At 48.8% G+C, this 19,025-nt stretch overlaps 1 protein-coding gene across 1 annotated transcript; it reads left to right on the forward strand.

The window, feature by feature from the left end:
* Nucleotides 1–1,996: 1,996 nt before the first annotated feature.
* HINT2 (histidine triad nucleotide binding protein 2) lies at nt 1,997–14,025 on the forward strand. Its single transcript, XM_029061599.2, has 5 exons — nt 1,997–2,079; nt 4,332–4,475; nt 12,885–12,989; nt 13,106–13,178; nt 13,804–14,025. Exons 1-5 carry the CDS (start codon nt 2,011–2,013, stop codon nt 13,893–13,895), a joined length of 483 nt encoding a protein of 160 aa, XP_028917432.1. The 5' UTR covers nt 1,997–2,010; the 3' UTR covers nt 13,896–14,025.
* The last annotated feature ends 5,000 nt before the right edge of the window (nt 14,026–19,025 follow it).

Consider the following 19,025-nt stretch of genomic DNA (forward strand, 5'->3'; position numbering starts at 1 on the left):
GTACAGTGCTCTTCACATAGTAAGCACTCAAAAAATACTATTGAATGAATAAATTATACAGCCCTCCCCGTACACTCCTCTCCTCTGCCGCTCACCTCCTCACGGTGCCTCGTTCTCTCCTTCCCGCCATCTACCCCTGGCCCCCATCTTACCTCTGACCTGGAATGTCCTCCCTCCTCACATTTGCCAAACTACCTCTCTTCCCCCCTTCAAAGCCCTCCTGAGAGCTCGCCTCCTCCAGGAGGCCTTCCCAGACTGAGCTTCCCCTTTTCCCTCTGCTCCTCCTCCCTTCCCTATTCCCCCCCTCCCACCCTCTGCTCATCCCCCTTACCCTCTCCTCAGCTCTGTGCATACTTTTATATATTATTTATTACTCTAGTTTGTTAATGATGTGTATATCTCTGATTCTATTTATCTTGATGATGTCTGCGCCAGACTGCTTGTTTTGTTCTATTTTGCTTTGCTGTCGCCCCCGTTTAGACTGTGAGCCCGTTATTGGGCAGGGATTGTCTCTATCTGCTGCCGAATGCCCACTCCCTTTCCAAGCGCTTAGTACAATGCTCTGCACATAGTAGGGTGGCTCAGGGGAAAGAGCACGGGCTTGGGAGTCAGAGGTCATGGGTTCGAATCCCGCCTCGGCCACTCGTCAGCTGTGTGACTGTGGGCAAATCACTTAATAATAATAATAGTAATGTTGGTATTTGTTAAGCGCTTACTATGTGCAGAGCACTGTTCTAAGCGCTGGGGTAAACACAGGGGAATCAGGTTGTTCCACGTGGGGCTCACAGTCTTCATCCCCATTTTACAGATGAGGTAACTGAGGCCCAGAGAAGTTAAGTGACTTGCCCACAGTCACACAGCTGACAAGTGGCATTGACTTCTCTGTGCCTGTTACCTCATCTGTAAAATGGGGATGAAGACTGTAAGCCTCACGAGGGACACCCTGATGACCCGGGATCTCCCCCAGCGCTTAGAACAGTGCTCGGCACATAGTAAGCGCTTAACAAATACCAACATTATCATTATTGGGCAGGGATTGTCTCTATCTGCTGCTGAATTCTCCATTCCAAGCACTTAGTACAGTGCTCTGCACATAGTAAGCGCTCAGTTAATACTATTGAATGATTATTGAATAAATACTATTGAATGCTTATTGAATAAATACTATTGAATGAATGAATGAATATTGAGTGAATGAATGAATAAAAGGGGCATTCAGGCTGTGAACCCCACGTGGGACAACCCGACCACCTTGTATCCTCCCCTGGGCTTAGAACAACGCTTTGCACATAGTAAGCGCTTAAAAAATGCCATCGTCATCATTATTATTGTTATTAAATCAGTGCGCGGAGCACGATGACGTTGCAGTTTTTCTCCCTTCCTTCCCCTCCTCCCTCCGCCCGCTAGGTAAATGAGCGCGCGGGGCGTGACGTCGTTGCGGCTCTTCTCCCTTCCTTCCCCTCCTCCCTCCGCCCGCTAGGTAAATGAGCGCGCGGGGCGCGATGACGATGAGGCTCTTCTCCCTTCCTTCCCTTCCTCCCTCCGCCCGCTAGGTAAATGAGCGCGCGGGGCGTGACGTCGTTGCGGCTCTTCTCCCTTCCTTCCCCTCCTCCCTCCGCCCGCTAGGTAAATGAGCGCGCGGGGCGCGATGACGATGAGGCTCTTCTCCCTTCCTTCCCTTCCTCCCTCCGCCCGCTAGGTAAATGAGCGCGCGGGGCGTGACGTCGTTGCGGCTCTTCTCCCTTCCTTCCCCTCCTCCCTCCGCCCGCTAGGTAAATGAGCGCGCGGGGCGCGATGACGATGAGGCTCTTCTCCCTTCCTTCCCCTACTCCCTCCGGCCCCCCGCCCAGCCCTTCGGACCTTCGGATTGGTTGGCCTCGACTCGGAGGGCTTCGGTCCCGTTCCGAGAGCCCTGGCGAATTGACAGTTCTTTGAGCCAATTAGGAGAGGCGTCCCTCGCGGGGCGGAGCCAATGGGGGGCGAGAAAGGGGAGGCGGGCGGAGGGCGGCCATGGCGACGGCGGCGGGCCTGCTCTCGCGGGGGCTGTGGCGCGCGGGGCCGGCGGCCCTCGGGGGGCAGGTGAGGGGGCGACGGGGACCATGGTGGGGTACTGGAGTAATAATAATAATGTTGGTATTTGTTAAGCGTTTACTATGTGCAGAGCACTGTTCTAAGCGCTGGGGGAGAGACAGGGGAATCAGTTGTCCCAAGTGGGGCTCACAGTCTTCATCCCCATTTTACAGATGAGGTAACTGAGACCCAGAGAAGTGAAGTAATCATAATAATAATGTTGGTATTTGTTAAGCGCTTACTATGTGCAGAGCGTTGTTCTAAGCGCTGGGGGAGATACAGGGTAATTCGGTTGTCCCATGTGGGGCTCACAGTCTTCATCCCCATTTTACAGGTGAGGTAACTGAGACCCAGAGAAGTGAAGTAATCATAATAATAATGTTGGTATTTGTTAAGCGCTTACAATGTGCAGAGCGCTGTTCTAAGCGCTGGGGGAGATACAGGGTAATTAGGTTGTCCCATGTGGGGCTCACAGTCTTCATCCCCATTTTACAGATGAGGCCACTGAGGCATAGAGAAGTCAAGTGACCTGCCCACAGGTGGTGACAGGTGACAGGTGGTGGATCCGGGATTCGAACGGGCTTTGGAGTCAGGGGTCATGAGTTCGAATCCCAGCCCTGCCACTTGACAGCTGAGTGACTGGGCAAGTCAATTAACTTCTCTGTGCCTCGGTTACCTCATCTGTAAAATGGGGATGAAGACTGTGAGCCTCATGTGGGACAACCTGATTACCCTGTATACCCCAGCACTTAGAACAGTGCTCTGCACATAGTAAGCGCTTAACAAATACCAACATTATTATAAGGTGGCACATTGACCTCGTTGGTCATGGCGGGAGCAGCCCAGTCACGGACGGGCTTCTTAATCCTTCTATCGTATTGATTGAGCGCTTACTGTGTGCAGAGCACTGGACGAAGCGCTTGGAATGGGCAATTCGGCAACAGGGACCATCCCTGCCCCTCAGAGGGCTCACAGTCTACAAGGGGGGGAGACAGACAACAAAACAAGTGGGCAGGCATCAATACTATCCAAATAGATAAATAGAATCATATACACATCATTAATAAAATAATATGTACAAATATACACCAGGGCGGGGAAGGGGGTTAGAGCAGAGGGAGGGAGTATGGAAAATGAGGAGGAGGAGCAGAGGAAAAGGAAGGGCTTAGTCTGGGAAGGCCTCCTGGAGGAGGTGAGCTCTCAGGAGGGCTTGGAAAAGAGGTAGTTGGAAGGATAATAATAATGTTGGTATTTGTTAAGCGCTTACTATGTGCAGAGCACTATTCTAAGCGCTGGGGGAGATACAGGGTAATCAGGTTGTCCCACGTGAGACTCACAGTTAATCCCAATTTTACAGATGAGGTAACAGGCACAGAGAAGGTAAATTCATTCAGCAGTATTTATTGAGTGCTTACTATGTGCAGAGCACTGTACTAAGTGCTTGGAATGTACAAATCGGTAACAGAGACAGTCCCTGCCCTTTGACGGGCTTACAATCTAATCGGGGGAGACGGACAGACAAGAACAATAGCAATAAATAGAATCAAGGGGATGAAATGACTTGCCCACAGTCACACAGCTCACAAGTGGCAGAGCCGGGATTCGAACCTATGACCTCTGACTCCCAAGCCCGGGCTCTTTCCCCTGAGCCACGCTGCTTCTCTATGCGAGGAGGGAGGGCATTCCAGGACAGCGGTAGGACGGGGTCCAGGGGTCGACGGCGGGACGGGCAAGAAGGAGGCCCGGGGAGGAGGTGAGCGGAGCGTGCGGGCTGGGCTGGAGGAGGAGAGGAGGGAGGTGAAGCAGGAGGGCACAAGGGGTTGGATGGACAGCTTTGAAGCCAAGAGTGAGGAGGTTTTGCTTCATGCAAAGGTCAATAGGCAACCACTGGAGGTTGTTGAGGAGGGGAATGACATGCCCAGAGCGTCTCTCTAGAAATGGGACCAGAGCGAGGTCACTCCCAACGAGCTCAGTCATCACTGGTACAAAGCAGGGTGGCTCAGTGGAAAGAGCAGGGGCTTGGAAGTCAGAAGTCATGGGTTCGAATGTCGGCTCTGACGTTTGTCAGCTGTGTGACTGTGGGCAAGTCACTTCACTTCTCTGGGCCTCAGTTACTTCATCTGTAAAATGGGGATTAAGTCTGTGAGCCTCACGTGGGACAACCTGATTACTCTGTGTCTACCCCAGCGTTTAGAACAGTGCTCTGCACATAGCGCTTAACAAATACCAACATTATTATTATGTCTCCTTTCGATCCCCAGATCCGCGGCTTTGCAGCGGGGCCCGGCGAGGATGAGGTCTCGAGGGCTCAGCGAGCGGCCCCGGGGAAAGCAGCGGCCCCCACCATCTTCTCCCGAATCATTGACCGCAGCATCCCAGCCCAGATCCTCTATGAGGATGAGCAGGTCAGGAGGTCCTTTCCATTCTCCCCCATTAACCCCAGCGTGGCTCAGTGGAAAGAGCCCGGGCTTGGGAGTCAGAGGTCATGGGTTCGAATCCCAGCTCTGCCCCTTGTCGGCTGTGTGACTGTGGGCAAGTCGCTTAGCTTCTCTGTGCCTCAGTATCCTCATCTGTAAAATGAGGATGAAGACTGAGCCTCACGTGGGACAACCTGATTATCCTGTATCTACCCTCGCGCTTAGAACAGTGCTCTGCACATAGTAAGCGCTTAACAAATACCAACATTATTATTTGGACCCAGCATATCCCCAACCTGTTTTCTCAGCCCCCTTCCTGCCATAGTTGCTCCAGCGTGGCTCAGTGGAGAGAGGCTTGGGAGTCAGAAGTCGTGGGTTCTAATCCCGGCTCTGCCACTTGTCAGCTGTGTGACTTCTTTGGGCAAATCACTTCTGTGGGCCTCAGTTACCTCATCTGTAAAATGGGGATTAAGTCTGTGAGTCCCAGGTGGGACAACCTGATTACCGTGTTATCTTTTGTTAATGAGGTGTATATCTTCTTGATTCGATTTAGCTTGATGATGTTGTTTTGTTCTGTCTGTCTCCCCCAATTAAGACTGTGAGCCCATCACTGGCAGGGATTGGTCTCTATCTGTTGCCGAATTGTACATTCCAAGCACTTAGTACAGTGCTCTGCACATAGTAAGCACTCAATAAATACTATTAAATGAATGAATACCCCAGCGCTAAGAACAATGCTTAAGTACATAGTAAGCATTTAACAAATACCCTCATTATTATTGTTATTCTTTGTGGGAGGAATTTGGCTCAGAGTCATAAGATGTCTTCCCTGGTTAAACTTTCATGTCCCCTATTCAGTCAATGGTACTGTGTAAAGCACTGTACTAAGGGCATGGGAGAGTACAACAGAGTAGACATGTACCCTGCTCACGAATTTGTCCTTGGCTTACGTATGCTCTTCACGATTGTATTGTACTCTTCCAAATGCTTGGTACAATGATCACTGATAGGAGACTAGTTCACAGAAGTGCTCACGAGGGGCCCTACAGGGAGCTGTGCTCCCACGTATCAGTCAGTGGAATTTATTGGGCACTTACTGTGTGCAGAGCACTATATTAAGCACCTAGAAGAATATAATACAGCAGGGTTGGTGGACGTATAGACATACCCTGCCCACAAGTAGCTTGAGAAACAGCGGGGCTTAGTGGAAAGAGCCCGGGCTTGGGAGTCAGAGTTTGTAGGTTCTAATCCTGGCTCCACTACTTGTCAACTATGTGACTTTGGGCAAGTCACTTAACTTCTCTGGGCCTCAGTTTCCCCGTGTGACAAATGAGATTAAGACTGTGAGCCCCATGGGGGACAACCTGGTTGTTATCTACCCCAGTGCTTAGAATAGTTCTTGGCACATGGTAAAGCGCTTAACAAATACCATTATTATTATTATTATTAGCTTACTAGGGGGAGACAGACATTAATATAAAGAAATAGTTTACAGATGTAAACATAAAGGTGGGAATGAATACCAAGTGCCCAAAGAGTATGGATCCAAGAGCATACAGACCAAGAAAGGAGAAAGAGTCAGGGGGAAAGATGGCTTAATCAGGTAAGGCCTCCTGGAGAAGATATGACCTTAGTAATGCTTTGAAGGAGGGTAGAGTGGTGTTCTGGCATATGTGGAGGGGGAGGGAGTTCCAGACCAGAGGGAGGACATGGCAAAGGGTTTGACCACAAGGTAGATTGGGGCACAGTGATGATGGTGACATTAGAGGAGCGAAATGTGTGGGATAGGCTGTAGTAGATCATTGAGGTAAGGTAGGAGGAGGCAAGGTGATTGGTTTAAAGCTCCTTCTAAGGAGTTTCTGGTTTTGCCCTACTTGCATTTTTCCAGGGTCACAACTCAACCTCCCTCCAGGACGATTTTTGAAAACCCTTAGGAACTCCTCATCCCACTCAGTCACTCTCCCAGAGACCACAACCACTAGTCAGGACCAGATTTAGGCCTCAGCCTGCCAAAAGACCCAGGAGAGTGGGAATCAATCAATCGTATATAAGGAGCACCCACTGTTCTTAGGAGAGTACCATAGAGTTAGAAGACACAATCTCTGCCCTCAAGGAAGCTTACAGTACAGAGGGGAGACAGACACAAAATAAGAGACTTTGATAAAGTGCTTAATAGGAGACTAAGTTGTTTAGAGGTGCTGTGGATAATTATGAGAGCTTTGCAGAGGTGGCACAAAAATGCTGAAGAATTGTTAGGAGGAGAAGAAAAATTTATCAGGAAACACTTGGAGGAGGTAGAATTTCAGAAGTTCTCTGAAGATGGAGAGAGCTGTGGTTTGGAGGATTTTAAGAGGACGGGGAAGTTCCAGGTAGGAGGGGGATTGGAGGCAGGAAAGATTAGAACAAAGCACAGTGAGTAGGTAAGATTGAGAGGAAAGAAGAATGTGAGTTGAGTTGTAGGGGGAGAAGAGAGAACTGCTGGGAATGTTTTAAAGCCAACAGTCAAAGCATTGGAGACTTTTGAGGAGTGGGATTGGGTGGACATCTAAGGGAGATGGAAATGTCTAGGGAATAGAAGGGAGGGTTGATCATAAATGAGAAAGCCAATCAGGCAGGCTGACCTAGCTGTCTGAAGTTGCATTGTTCTGTAGTAATAGTCATAGTTATAGTAGAACCTTTTGTGCTTTTTTGGTTTTTCACCACTTCATTCACTGTCATATTTACTGAGCACTTACTGTGTGCAGAGCACTGTAATAAGTGCTTGGAATGTACAATTTGAGACCATCCTTGCCCCACAACGGCCTCACAGTCTAAAATGGGGAGACAGACAACAAAACAAAACAAGTAGTCAGGCATCAATACCATCAAAATAGATAAATTGAATCATAGATATGTACATATCATTAATAAAGCAGAGTAATAAATATATACAAATATACACAAGTGCTGTGAGGAGGGGCAGAGGGAAAGGGAGGATTCAGTCTGGGAAGGCCTCCTGGAAGAGGTAAGCTCTCAGTAGGACTTTGAAGAGGGTAAAAGAGTTAGTTTGGTGGATGTGAGGAGGGAGGGCATTCCAGGATGGCGTAGGACGTGGGCCAGGGGTCGACGACGGAACAGGCAACATGAGGAGTTTAGCGGCAGAGGAACGGCGTATACGGGGTGGGCTGTGGAAGGAGAGAAAGGAGGTGGGTAGGAGGGGTCCAGGTGATGGAGAGCTTTGAAGCCAAGCGTGAGGAGTTTTTGCTTGATGCGAAGGTTGATAGGCAACCACTGGAGGTTTTTGAGGAGGGAAGTGACATGCCTAGACCGTTTCTGTAGAAAGATAATCCGGGCAGCGGAGTGAAGTATAGACTGAAGCGGGGAGAGACAGGAGGATGGGAGATCAGAGAGGAGGCTGATGCAATAGTCCAGTGGATATTATGAGAGATTTAATTAATTAATGTTGGCATTTGTTCAGCGCTTACTATGTGCAGAGCACTGTTCTAAGCGCTGGGGTAAATACAGGGTAATGAGATTGTCCCACATGAGGCTCACAGAGCCTCATTTTAATAATAATAATAATGTTGGTATTTGTTAAGCGCTTACTATGTGCCGAGCACTGTTCTAAGCGCTGGGGTAGACATTGGGGAATCAGGTTGTCCCACGTGGGGCTCACAGTCTTAATCCCCATTTTACAGATGAGGGAACTGAGGCACAGAGAAGTTAAGTGACTTGCCCACAGTCACACAGCTGACAAGTGGCAGAGCTGGGATTCGAACCCATGTCCTCTGACTCCCAAGCCCGGGCTCTTTCCACTGAGCCACGCTGCTTCCCAAATGTACCAGCATGGTAGCCGTTTGGATGGAAAGGAAAGGGCAGATCTTGACGATGTTGTGAAGATGAGACTGGCAGGTGTTGGTGACAGATTGGATGTGTGGGGTGAATGAGAGAGCGGAGTCAAGGATGACACAAGGTTGCGGGCCTGTGAGATGGGAAGGTGAAGTGCCATCCACAGTGATGGGGAAGTCAGGAAGAGGACAGGGTTTGGGAGGGAAGATAAGGAGCTCGGTCTTGGACATACTGAGTTTTAGGTGGCGGGCAGACATCCAGATGGAGATGTCCTGAAGGCAGGAGGAAATACGAGCATGGAGGGAGGAAGAGAGAACAGGGGAGGAGATATAGATTTGGGTGTCATCTGTGTCGAGATGATGGTTGAAGCCATGGGAGCGAATGAGTTCACCAAGGGAGTGAGTATAGATGGAGACCAGAAGGGGGCCAAAAACTGACCCCTGAGGAACCCCTACCATGAGGGGATGGGAGGGGGAGGAGGAGCCTGTAAAGGAAACCGAGAATGAACGGCCAGAGAGATAAGAAGAGAACCAGGAGAGGATGGAGTCTGTGAAGCCAAGGTTGGATAATGTGTTGAGGAGAAGGGGATGGTCGACAGTGTCAGAGAACCAGGAGAGGTCAAGGAGGATTAGGATAGAGTAGGACCCATTGGATTTGGCAAGAAGGAGGTCATTGGTGACCTTTTGAGAGGGCAGTTTCGGTGGAGTGGAGGGGATGGTAGCCAGATTAGAGGGGGTCCAGGAGAGAGTTGGAGGAGAGGAATTCGAGGCAGTGATGATAGATGACCCGCTCCAGGAGTTTGGAAAGGAAGGGTAGGAGGGAGATAGGACGATCACTGGAAGGGGTCATAGTGTCAAGAGAGGAGTTTTTTAGGATGGGGGAGACATGGACCTGTTTGAAGGCAGAGGGGAAGAAGCCGTTGGAGAGTGAGTGGCTAAAGATGGAAGTTCAGGAGGAGAGGGGGCAAAAGTATGGTATTTGTTAAGAGCTTAATATGTGCCACACACTTTTCTAAGCACTGGGGTAGATACAAGCAGTGTGGCTTAGTTGAAAGAGTCCGGACATGGGAATTAGAGGTTGTGAGTTCTAATCCTGGCTCTGCCATTTATCAGCTGTGTGACTTTGGGTAAGTCACTTAACTTCTTTGTACTTCAGTCTCCTCATCTGCAAAATGGGGATTATGACTGTGAGCCCCACGTGCGTTGCCCTGACTACCTTGTATCTACTCCAGCGCTTAGAACAGTGCTTGGCACGTAGTAAGTGCTTAACAAATACTACCATTATTATTATTATAGAAGGTAATTCAGGTTGGACACAGTCCCTGTCCCGTAAGGGGCTCACAATCTTAGTCCCCATTTTACGGATAAGGTAACTGAGGCACAGAGATGTGAATTGATTTTTCCAAGGCCACAAAGCAGGCAAATGGCGGGGTTAGTATTAGAAACTAGGACCTCTGACTCCTAGGCCATGCTGCTTTCCACGGCTGTTCTTCCTTCCTCTTTGACCCTGAGCCCTGAAAGAAACAGGGACTACGTCCACACTTGTTATCTTGTGTCTTCTCCTGTGCATAGCATAGAGCTTGGCACATAGTAAATGTTTAATAAGTACTGTTATTGTTAATAATAATGGTACTTTTTCAGCAATCACTGAGTGTGATGCACTTTACTAAATTCTCTTAGATTGAGTCCCTCAAGAGCCAGGGGCCATGTCTAACTCCCAACGGTGTATTCTCTTCCAGAGTTTAGTACCATGCTCTTCACAAAGTAAGCAGTTAAATAAATACTCTTACTACTTCATGGTAAAGTACAAGTGAGTCATTGCCTACAAGAAGCTTGCACATAAACAGGAGAGGCAGACATAGAAATATGTACAAGTTGAGTAATCAAAATTCATTCATTCATTCAATAGTATTGAGCGCTTACTATATGCAGAGCATTGTACTAAGCGCTTGGAATGAACAAGTTGGCAACAGATAGAGACCGTCCCTGCCGTTTGACGGGTTTACAGTCTAATCGGGGGAGACAGACACAAGAACAATGGCAATAAATAGAGTCAAGGGGAAGAACGTCTCGTAAAAACAATGGCATCTAAATAGAATCAAGGCGATGTACATTTCATTAACAAAATAAATAGGGTGATGAAAATATATACAGTTGAGAGGACGAGTACAGTGCTGAGGGGATGGAAAGGGAGAGGGGGAGGAGCAGAGGGAAATGGGGGGAAAAGAGGGTTTAGCTGCGGAGAGGTGAAGGGGAGGTGGTAGAGGGAGTAGAGGGAGAAGGGGAGCTCAGTCTGGGAAGGCCTCTTGGAGGAGGTGAGTTTTAAGTAGGGTTTTGAAGAGGGGAAGAGAATCAGTTTGGCAGAGGTGGGGAGGGAGGGCGTTCCGGGACCGCGGGAGGACGTGGCCCGGGGGTCGACGGCGGGATAGGCGAGACCGAGGGACGGTGAGGAGGTGGGCGGCAGAGGAGCAGAGCGTGCGGCGTGAGCAGTAGAAAGAGAGAAGGGAGGAGAGGTAGGAAGGGGCAAGGTGATGGAGAGCCTCGAAGCCTAGAGTGAGGAGTTTTTGTTAGGAGCGGAGGTTGATAGGCAACCACTGGAGGTGTTTAAGAAGGGGAGTGACATGCCCAGATCGTTTCTGCAGGAAGATGAGCCGGGCAGCGGAGTGAAGAATAGACTGGAGTGGGGCGAGAGAGGAGGAAGGGAGGTCAGAGAGAAGGCTGACACAGTAGTCTAGCCGGGATATAACAAGAGCCCGTAGCCGTAAGGTAGCCATTTGGGTGGAGAGGAAAGGGCAGATCTTGGCGATATTGTAAAGGTGAAACCGGCAGGTCTTGGTAACGGATAGGATGTGTGGGGTGAACGAGAGAGACGAGTCAAAGATGACACCGAGATTGCGGGCCTGAGAGACGGGAAGGATGGTCATGCCATCCACGGTGATAGGGAAGTCTGGGAGAGGACCGGGCTTGGGAGGGAAGATGAGGAGCTCAGTCTTGCTCATGTTGAGTTTTAGGTGGCGGGCCGACATCCAGGTGGAGACATCCTGGAAGCGGGAGGAGATGCGAGCCTGAAGGGAGGGGGAGAGGACAGGGGCAGAGATGTAGATCTGCATGTCATCTGCATAGAGATGGTAGTCAAAGCCGTGAGAGCGAATGAGTTCACCAAGGGAGTGAGTGTAAATGGAGAACAGAAGAGGGCCAAGAACTGACCCTTGAGGAACTCCAACAGTTAAAGGATGAATCGACAGCACAATTGATTATGCCCATAAACCCAAATGTGCTGAAGAAGGGTATAATTATGTGCCTAGAAATGGCTTCTGGGCTGATGGCATTCAAGGTATCATGGAAGACTTGGAGGAGGTAGGATCTGGGGAGAGCTATGATCTTCACCTTCTCATCGAACAGGAGCTCCAGGCCGTGGAAATAGCGTGAGCGAGGGGTCAGCGACAGGCCAATTGAGAGCAATGTATAATTCGCTCACTTTGGGAGGAGCGAAGAGAGTGAACTGGAGGGTAATGAGAGAAGACAGCTGATATGGGGATGGGGAGAGTTGATGGAGAACCTTGAAGCTAATCTTTTGGTGATGCAAAAGGTAATGAGAAATCATTGGAAGTTTCAGAAGAGAAAGGGGGACATGAAGGAAGGGGGTAGATAGGAGGGATGGTGCTTTTGAAAAAACAAGGAAAAAACTTCCTCTGTCCTTACAAAGTCACTCTGAGCTGACTTTGGGCACGGTGGTCTCTGCTGTCATTGAAATCTCAGAGAGATCCTATTCCTCCTATTTGCCTCCTAACGTGTCCTGGTAGTTAAAGGGGACCAGCTAACCAAACCATCCACCCTGGAGAAACAGCATGGCCTCATGGAAAGAGCACAGGCCCGGGAGTCAGGGTACCTGAGTTCCGACTGACCTGAGGTCTGCCACGTGTCTGCTGTGTGACCTTGGGCAAGTCACTTCACTTCTCCGAGCCTCAGTTACTTATCTGGGATTAAAGCTGTGAGGCCCATGTAGGACCTGGACGGTGTCCAACCTGATGATCTTGTGTCTACCCTGGGCTTCACAAATACTATATAAAGAAAAAACCCCAAAACAAACCCTTCACCACTACTATATGGCAAAAACAACTGTCTTGTTGGTGAAAGGACATGCCTTTTCCTTTCTTAACCAGTGGTATCTGAGCAGTTGTCTCCATAGAAGGCTCCCGGCTCCACCACTTCTATCCTGGCTCTGCCACTTGTCAGCTGTGTGACCTTGGACAAGACACTTAACTTCTCTGGACCTCAGTTACCTCATCTGTAAAATGGGGATTAAGACTATGAGCCCCATGTGGGACAGGGACTGCGTCCAACCTAATTACCTCTAATCTATCCCAGTGTTAAGAACAGTGTCTGGCACATAGTAAGTGCTTAACAAATACCATTAGAAAAAAAAAGCCTCCTGGTTGGGAGTACTGGAAGGAAGGGCTGCTCTACCCAAGGCAAGGTGATGGGCAAAATGATCTATGTTTGTCTCCTCTTGCACCTTCCTCAGCTTTCTGTGAAGCGCCCTCTTCTCATCTCTTCTCCTCTCCTCTAGTGTCTGGCCTTCCGCGACGTGGCACCTCAAGCTCCAGTTCACTTTCTAGTGATTCCCAAGAAGATCATTCCCAGGATCAGCGAGGCCCAGATCGAAGACAAACAGGTGAGAGGAGCAAGTTGGGAAAGTCCAGGTGTGAACAGCTGGAGGGTCCGAGAGTGATGGCCAAGATGAAGGGTCATGGTGGCAGATAGTGGTTCTGAATCTCCTCTTCCCCTAAGCTCTTGGGTCATCTGCTCCTTGTGGCTACGCAGACAGCAAAAGCCGAGGGCCTGGGGGACGGATACCGCCTGGGTGAGTGACTTCTCCACCTTCTCCCAACCACTCTTCCGTTCCCTGAGGATTCCACCCCCGGGGGGAAGGGGAAAAGGGCATGCATAGTTTGGGATTCTCTGTGCAACCCCAATCCATCACCCAGGCCTTAACCCAACCCTGCCTATACCCACGTCCTGCCTCTGGCCTGGAACTCCCTTCCCCTTCAGATATGACAGACCGTTACTTTCCCTACCTTCAAAGTCTTATTAAAATCCCATCTCCTCCAAGCGGCCTTCCCTGACTAAGCCCTCATTTCCCCTACTCCTTCTCTCCCTTCTTTGTCACCCTTGCATTTGGATTTCGCTCCTTTATTAACCCTACCCTCAGCCCCACAGCATTTATGTACGTGTCTGTAATTTATTTTAATGTCTGTCTCCCCTTCTAGATAGTAAGCCCCTCATGGGCAAGAAACATGTCTACCAACTCTGGTGTATTGGATGCTCCCAAGTGCTTAGTATAGTATACTGCACATTGAAAGCACTCAATATGCACAAATATGATTGATGGATGGGTTAGCCTTGACCCTTCTTAATTCCACCCTCTGCCCGGTCGCTGCCTCTCCTCCCCCTCTGACCATTGTTTCCCCATCCTTCCTTGGTTCCAGTGATCAACGACGGGAAGCTCGGCGCCCAGTCCGTATACCACCTACATCTGCATGTGCTTGGTGGCCGACAACTTGGATGGCCCCCGGGGTGAGACCGTACCAGAAGACCCAAGCCAGCTATGGGCCCAGCTGAATCCAGCCGTGGAAACTGGGCAAAGAAACCTGAAGAAATTTATAGTCACAAATAAACCCCCAACCCTCACAAGTCTGTGATTCACCAGACCAGGACTCTTCTCTTTCCATGGTCCATCACTGATCTCTTTCCCTCAAACCGGGGATGGGGGGGACCATGGTGGGTTGGAACCAGGGAGCAGGATTAGAGGGAAAAATGAAGGATGGGAAGATTGCAGTAGAGTTGTTGGGTTGATCATCAGCTATAGGAGGCTATATTACCGGGGCTAGATGGTGGGGCCAGAAAGGAGAGGGCGGCAGTCCCTGGAGAGTTCTGACAGGATTTCTCTTCCCCAAGAAAGGGCTACATTGCTACCAACTAGTTTTATAGATGAGATTGGAGGGGAGAAAGATTTGGAAGGACCCAGCCAAATCCAGAGTGAGAAGAGGGACACCCAGAGCACATGGAATAGACCACACCATCCTGGAGTGGAGGCTTGGTCCATCCCAGCCTAGGACTCTGTCTCCATCTAACGGGAGCATCAGAGCACTTGAAGGGACTGTGTGCTGGTTGCCCTCCTGAACATCCATTCCCATCTAGGGCTCTGTGCCATCAGAACAATGTCACGTCTGTAGTCTCCTTTGAAAATGAAGGGCAGCTAAGCTGCGGATCTGAGACCCAGTTGCCACCTGAGTGAGCTGACCTTCATTTTTTGAAGCTGACTTCTGGTGGAGAGATGCTAATTGGGCCTGTTGGCCTCTCCTTGCTGCACTCTGTGCACTCATGTGTTTGTCCTATAGAGAGCCTAGCTCCCATTTTCAGGCCTGTTTCATATCCTGATCTTTGCAAAGAAAGGCCTTGCTCAAGGATAGCAGAACCTCACCTGACTGCTGCTCCTCAGTCTGATCTGCAGTGGTGTGCTCCTAGGCCCATTACTTGAGACTGTGCTTCTTGATGTCTTTAAATGGCCTATTTTGCACCCCCACCCCCCCCAAAGTTTTCAGGTACTCCTTTCATTTCAGCAGTTTGAGTGATTGATTGGCCACACCTTAGCTGCTTCAGTTTCCTGCTGTCCTCCATAGTCTTCACGTGCAGTCTTCAAGTAAATTGACTGAGTTCCTGGATCTTGCTCGTAATCCAGACCTGAGATTTGATTTTGAGTATGATTGGCTAGGTGTTGCTAATTAAAGGGCTCAAGGAGCTGTATGTATCTTCTGTAGCAGGTTCTGATGCTATTAACCTGGAAAAAATTCACTAGACCCCATGGAAGCAGAAAGCTAAATGGGCAAAATTTGGCCCTGCCCTGGATATGTATCAATCAGTTTGCCATCCCCAGTGAAATCTTTCACCTCCCCAGAAAGAGAAATACTTTCCCAAGAAAGATGTAGCCCAGTTCTAAACTGATAGATTATGCTGTCAGCCATTAAAACCATTGAAAACATCCAGGTCACGGCAGCACTGAGAGGGGCTAAGTGCTACACTGACCATCAGCTCTTCTGTTCCAAACTTGAACTTTCAATATTATTATTATGGTATTTGTTGAGCACTTACTATGTGCCAGGCATTCTGCTAAGTGCTGGGGGTGGGTACAAGCAAATTGAATTGGACACAGTCCCTTTCTCACATGGGGCTCACAGTTTCAATCCCCATTTTACTGATGAGGTAACTGAGGTCCAGTGAAGTCACTTGCCCAAGGTCACACAGCAGCCAAGTGGCAGAGCCGGGATTAGAATCCATGACCTTCAGACTCCAACGTTCCTTGCTCTATCTACTGTACTATGCTGCTTCCCAACCAATACATCAAAAAACCACTGCATCCAAATCATCAAGAAGGCGAAGTATCCTCCTAGTAAACAAAGATGCCTTTAAGACTCTCTGTGAAAACATCGCAGCAGTCCTATTGGAGCAAGGAACTTTAGATTTTACCCATCATTAAAGTTTTATGGGCCCCGTGCAAACTCCTGTGACACATAAAGAATATAAATATGGGCCCACCCTCATAAGTGGTATTTATTGAGCACTTACTTTGCGTCAGGCTCTGGGATAGAAGATAATCATCACAGACAAAAAGCTCCAGTAGACTAACCATGTCTTCAACCTCTGAAGAAACGTTTCAAGGCCTGGACACCTGACCAAAATGTGAAGGCATGAATTTAGTTTTTACCTATTTGAGAAAGTAACCTCTGTAAGCAGCCATCAAAGATGGAAAAGCACTGTCAAGGCAATCAATGGCTTTTATTGAGCACTTACTGCATGTGGAGTACTGTGTGTGGAGCATTTGGGAATGTACAGTATAATAGAGTTGGTAGAGGTGATCTCTGCCCTCAAGGAGCTTACAATCTACAGGGGAGACAGACATTAAAATAAGCTCCAGATTGAGGAAATAGTAGATAAAAGGATGTGTATAGTAGATAAAAAGTGCTGTGGGGCCGGGGGTGAGTATCAGAGTGCTTAAGAGTAAACAGAGAAGCAATGTGGCTAAATGGAAAGAGCATGGGTTTGGAAGTCAGAGGTCATGGGTTCGAATCCTGGCTCTGCCACTTGTCAGCCGTGCAATTCTGGGCAAGTCACTTAACTTCTCTGTGCCTCAGTTACCTCATCTGTAAAATGGGGATTAAGACTCTGAGCCTCATGTGGGACAACCTGATTACCCTGTATCTACCCCAGCACTTAGAACAGTGCTCTGCACATAGTAAGTGCTTAACAAATACCAACATTAAACAGGTTTATAGTCAGTGCAGGGGGAGGGTGAAAAGGGGAAATGAGGGCTTAGGGAAGATTTCTAGGAAGATAGGTTTTAGGAGGGTTTTGAAGATGGGGAGAGTGGTGGCCTGTCATGGAGGAAGAGGGAATTCCAGGCCCAAGAGAGGATGCAGTCAAAGAATCAGTGAAGAGAGATGAGATTGAGGTACAGAGAGTAGGTTGTCATTAGAGGAGTAGAGCGTGCAGGTTGGGTTACAGTAGTAAGGTAGCAGGAGGAGAGCTGATTGAATGCCTCAAAACCAATGGTAAGGAGTCTCTGGTGTGGAGTTGGATGGACAACCACTGGAAGTTTCTGAGGAATGGGGACACATGGATGGAACTTTTTTCTTTACCCAGAAAAATGGTTTGAGTAGCAGGATGAAATATGGACTGGAGTATGGAGAGACAGGAAGCAGGGAGGTCCACAAGGAGGTTGATACAGGGAACTAGCATGACCTAGTGGAAAGAGCAAGGGGGTGGGAATCAAAGGATGTAGCTGCTAATCCCAGTTCTGTGTCTGCTGTGGGACCTTGGGCATGTCATTTAACTTCTCTGTGCCTCAGTTACTGTATATGTAAAATGGGGATTAAGACTATGAGCCCCATGATTTATTAGATTTATTTACAAGATTTATTAGACCATAATCACCATGTTCAAGAAGAAAGGGGACACAGTTGATGAAAACTAATTGGGATATGCTACTTTTCTGTGGGGCCAAGATACCAGCCACAATCCTCAACGGACTGGAATATAGGTCATCAATCAATCAATGGTACCATAAAAAAATGTTGAGTGCTTTCTGTGTGCTTGGGAGAGTACAATATAACAGCTCGAGGACATGTTGCCTGCCCACAAGGAGCTTATCTATGCACTACCTGAATGTCATTGTAGCTTCAGACCCAAGTAGATGAGGATGTAGGAAAAAAATTACCACTCAGAAGCTTTTAATACCAACAGATGTGGGTTCTGGAAACTAGCAATTGAGTTTAGTTGTCCTGAGAGGTTCTAAGATCCTATGGTTATGGTTAGAGATCCTATGGTTAGACTTGTCAAACCCCACCATCAGAGTAAAGCAGAGCTGTCAGGTCCGTTGCTCTTCAGTGTATTCTGAGCTACCATTTTTAAAGATGCAAAGAGAGACCTACACTTCTACACTTCTAAACTGACAGGAAACTTTTCAATCTCTACAGGCTACAAACATTTTAAATTTTTGACACAGGAATCCCAGAATTGCCTTATGCAGATGACTGCTCCTGAGGTTCATAAAAGATGTGCCAATTATGAAACCTTTTGCCAATCCAGCACAGCACCAGGGGTGACCCACTTTTCATTCTGAGCGTGAGATCACTAGAGCAATGAGGAGTGAGATCTGTGATGAAGGGAGGAAAAGGGGGAAGGAAGAGTATGGAGAGAAAGAGGAGACAGAAATTTAGGAAAACAGTTACACACTGGTGTTTCTCTTCCTTCACAGCTGCTTTTGGGTTTTTGCCAGAGCTGGACATGGGAAGCACCCAGCTAAAAGCAACCTATTTTTGAGCCCTTATTCTAAATTCCCATCTGGGAGGGGCTCTATATCCACTGGAGGCCCAGGGAGAGCTTTCCCGGTGCACATTCCCCATGGAGCAACAGAAGTTCAGTTATGGCTGCTGTAGAAGTGTCCCATGGATCACTGAGATTGGGAAGAGGTCACAGAATGAGTCACTTTGCTGCTTCCATGGAGCCAGCCTGGCTGCACCAAGGCCCAGCAAGAGCCAGAAAATTAAAATAATTTTGTGGTATTTAAGTGTTTATCTGGGCCAGGCACTGTACTGAGCTCTGAGATAGACCTGATTGATCATCAGATCAGACCTCATAGCTGTCCCTCATGGGGCTTGCAGTCTAGGTAGGAGTCACAAGGAAGTCCATCTACACCCACTCCCTTGGAGAACTCTTTCGCTCCCATGGCTTCCCCCCATCCCTCTCCCCCAACGATCTGGCCACCTACTTCATCACAAAAATTAACACATCAGGTCTGAGCTCCCCAAAGTCACCCCTCCCCCTCCTGCCTCCCTCCCCCCCAACCCTCTCCCCTACTTTCCCATCCTTCCCTGCAGTATCCTCAGAGGAGATCTCCTCCCTCCTCGCAAGTGCCACCCCCTCCACCTGTGCCTCGGACCCCATTCCCGCTCACCTTATAAAAACCATCGCCCCTGCCCTCCTCCCCTCCTTAACTTCTATCTTTAACCACTCACTCTCCGATGACTCCTTCCCCTCTGCCTTCAAACATGCCCATGTCTCCCCCATCCTAAAAAAACCCTCTCTCGACCCCACTTCCCCTTCCAGTTACCGCCCTATCTCCCTATTACCCTTCCTTTCCAAGATCCTAGAC

The sequence above is a fragment of the Ornithorhynchus anatinus genome, chromosome 3 (assembly GCF_004115215.2).
Source record: "Ornithorhynchus anatinus isolate Pmale09 chromosome 3, mOrnAna1.pri.v4, whole genome shotgun sequence".
NCBI lineage: Eukaryota > Metazoa > Chordata > Mammalia > Monotremata > Ornithorhynchidae > Ornithorhynchus > Ornithorhynchus anatinus.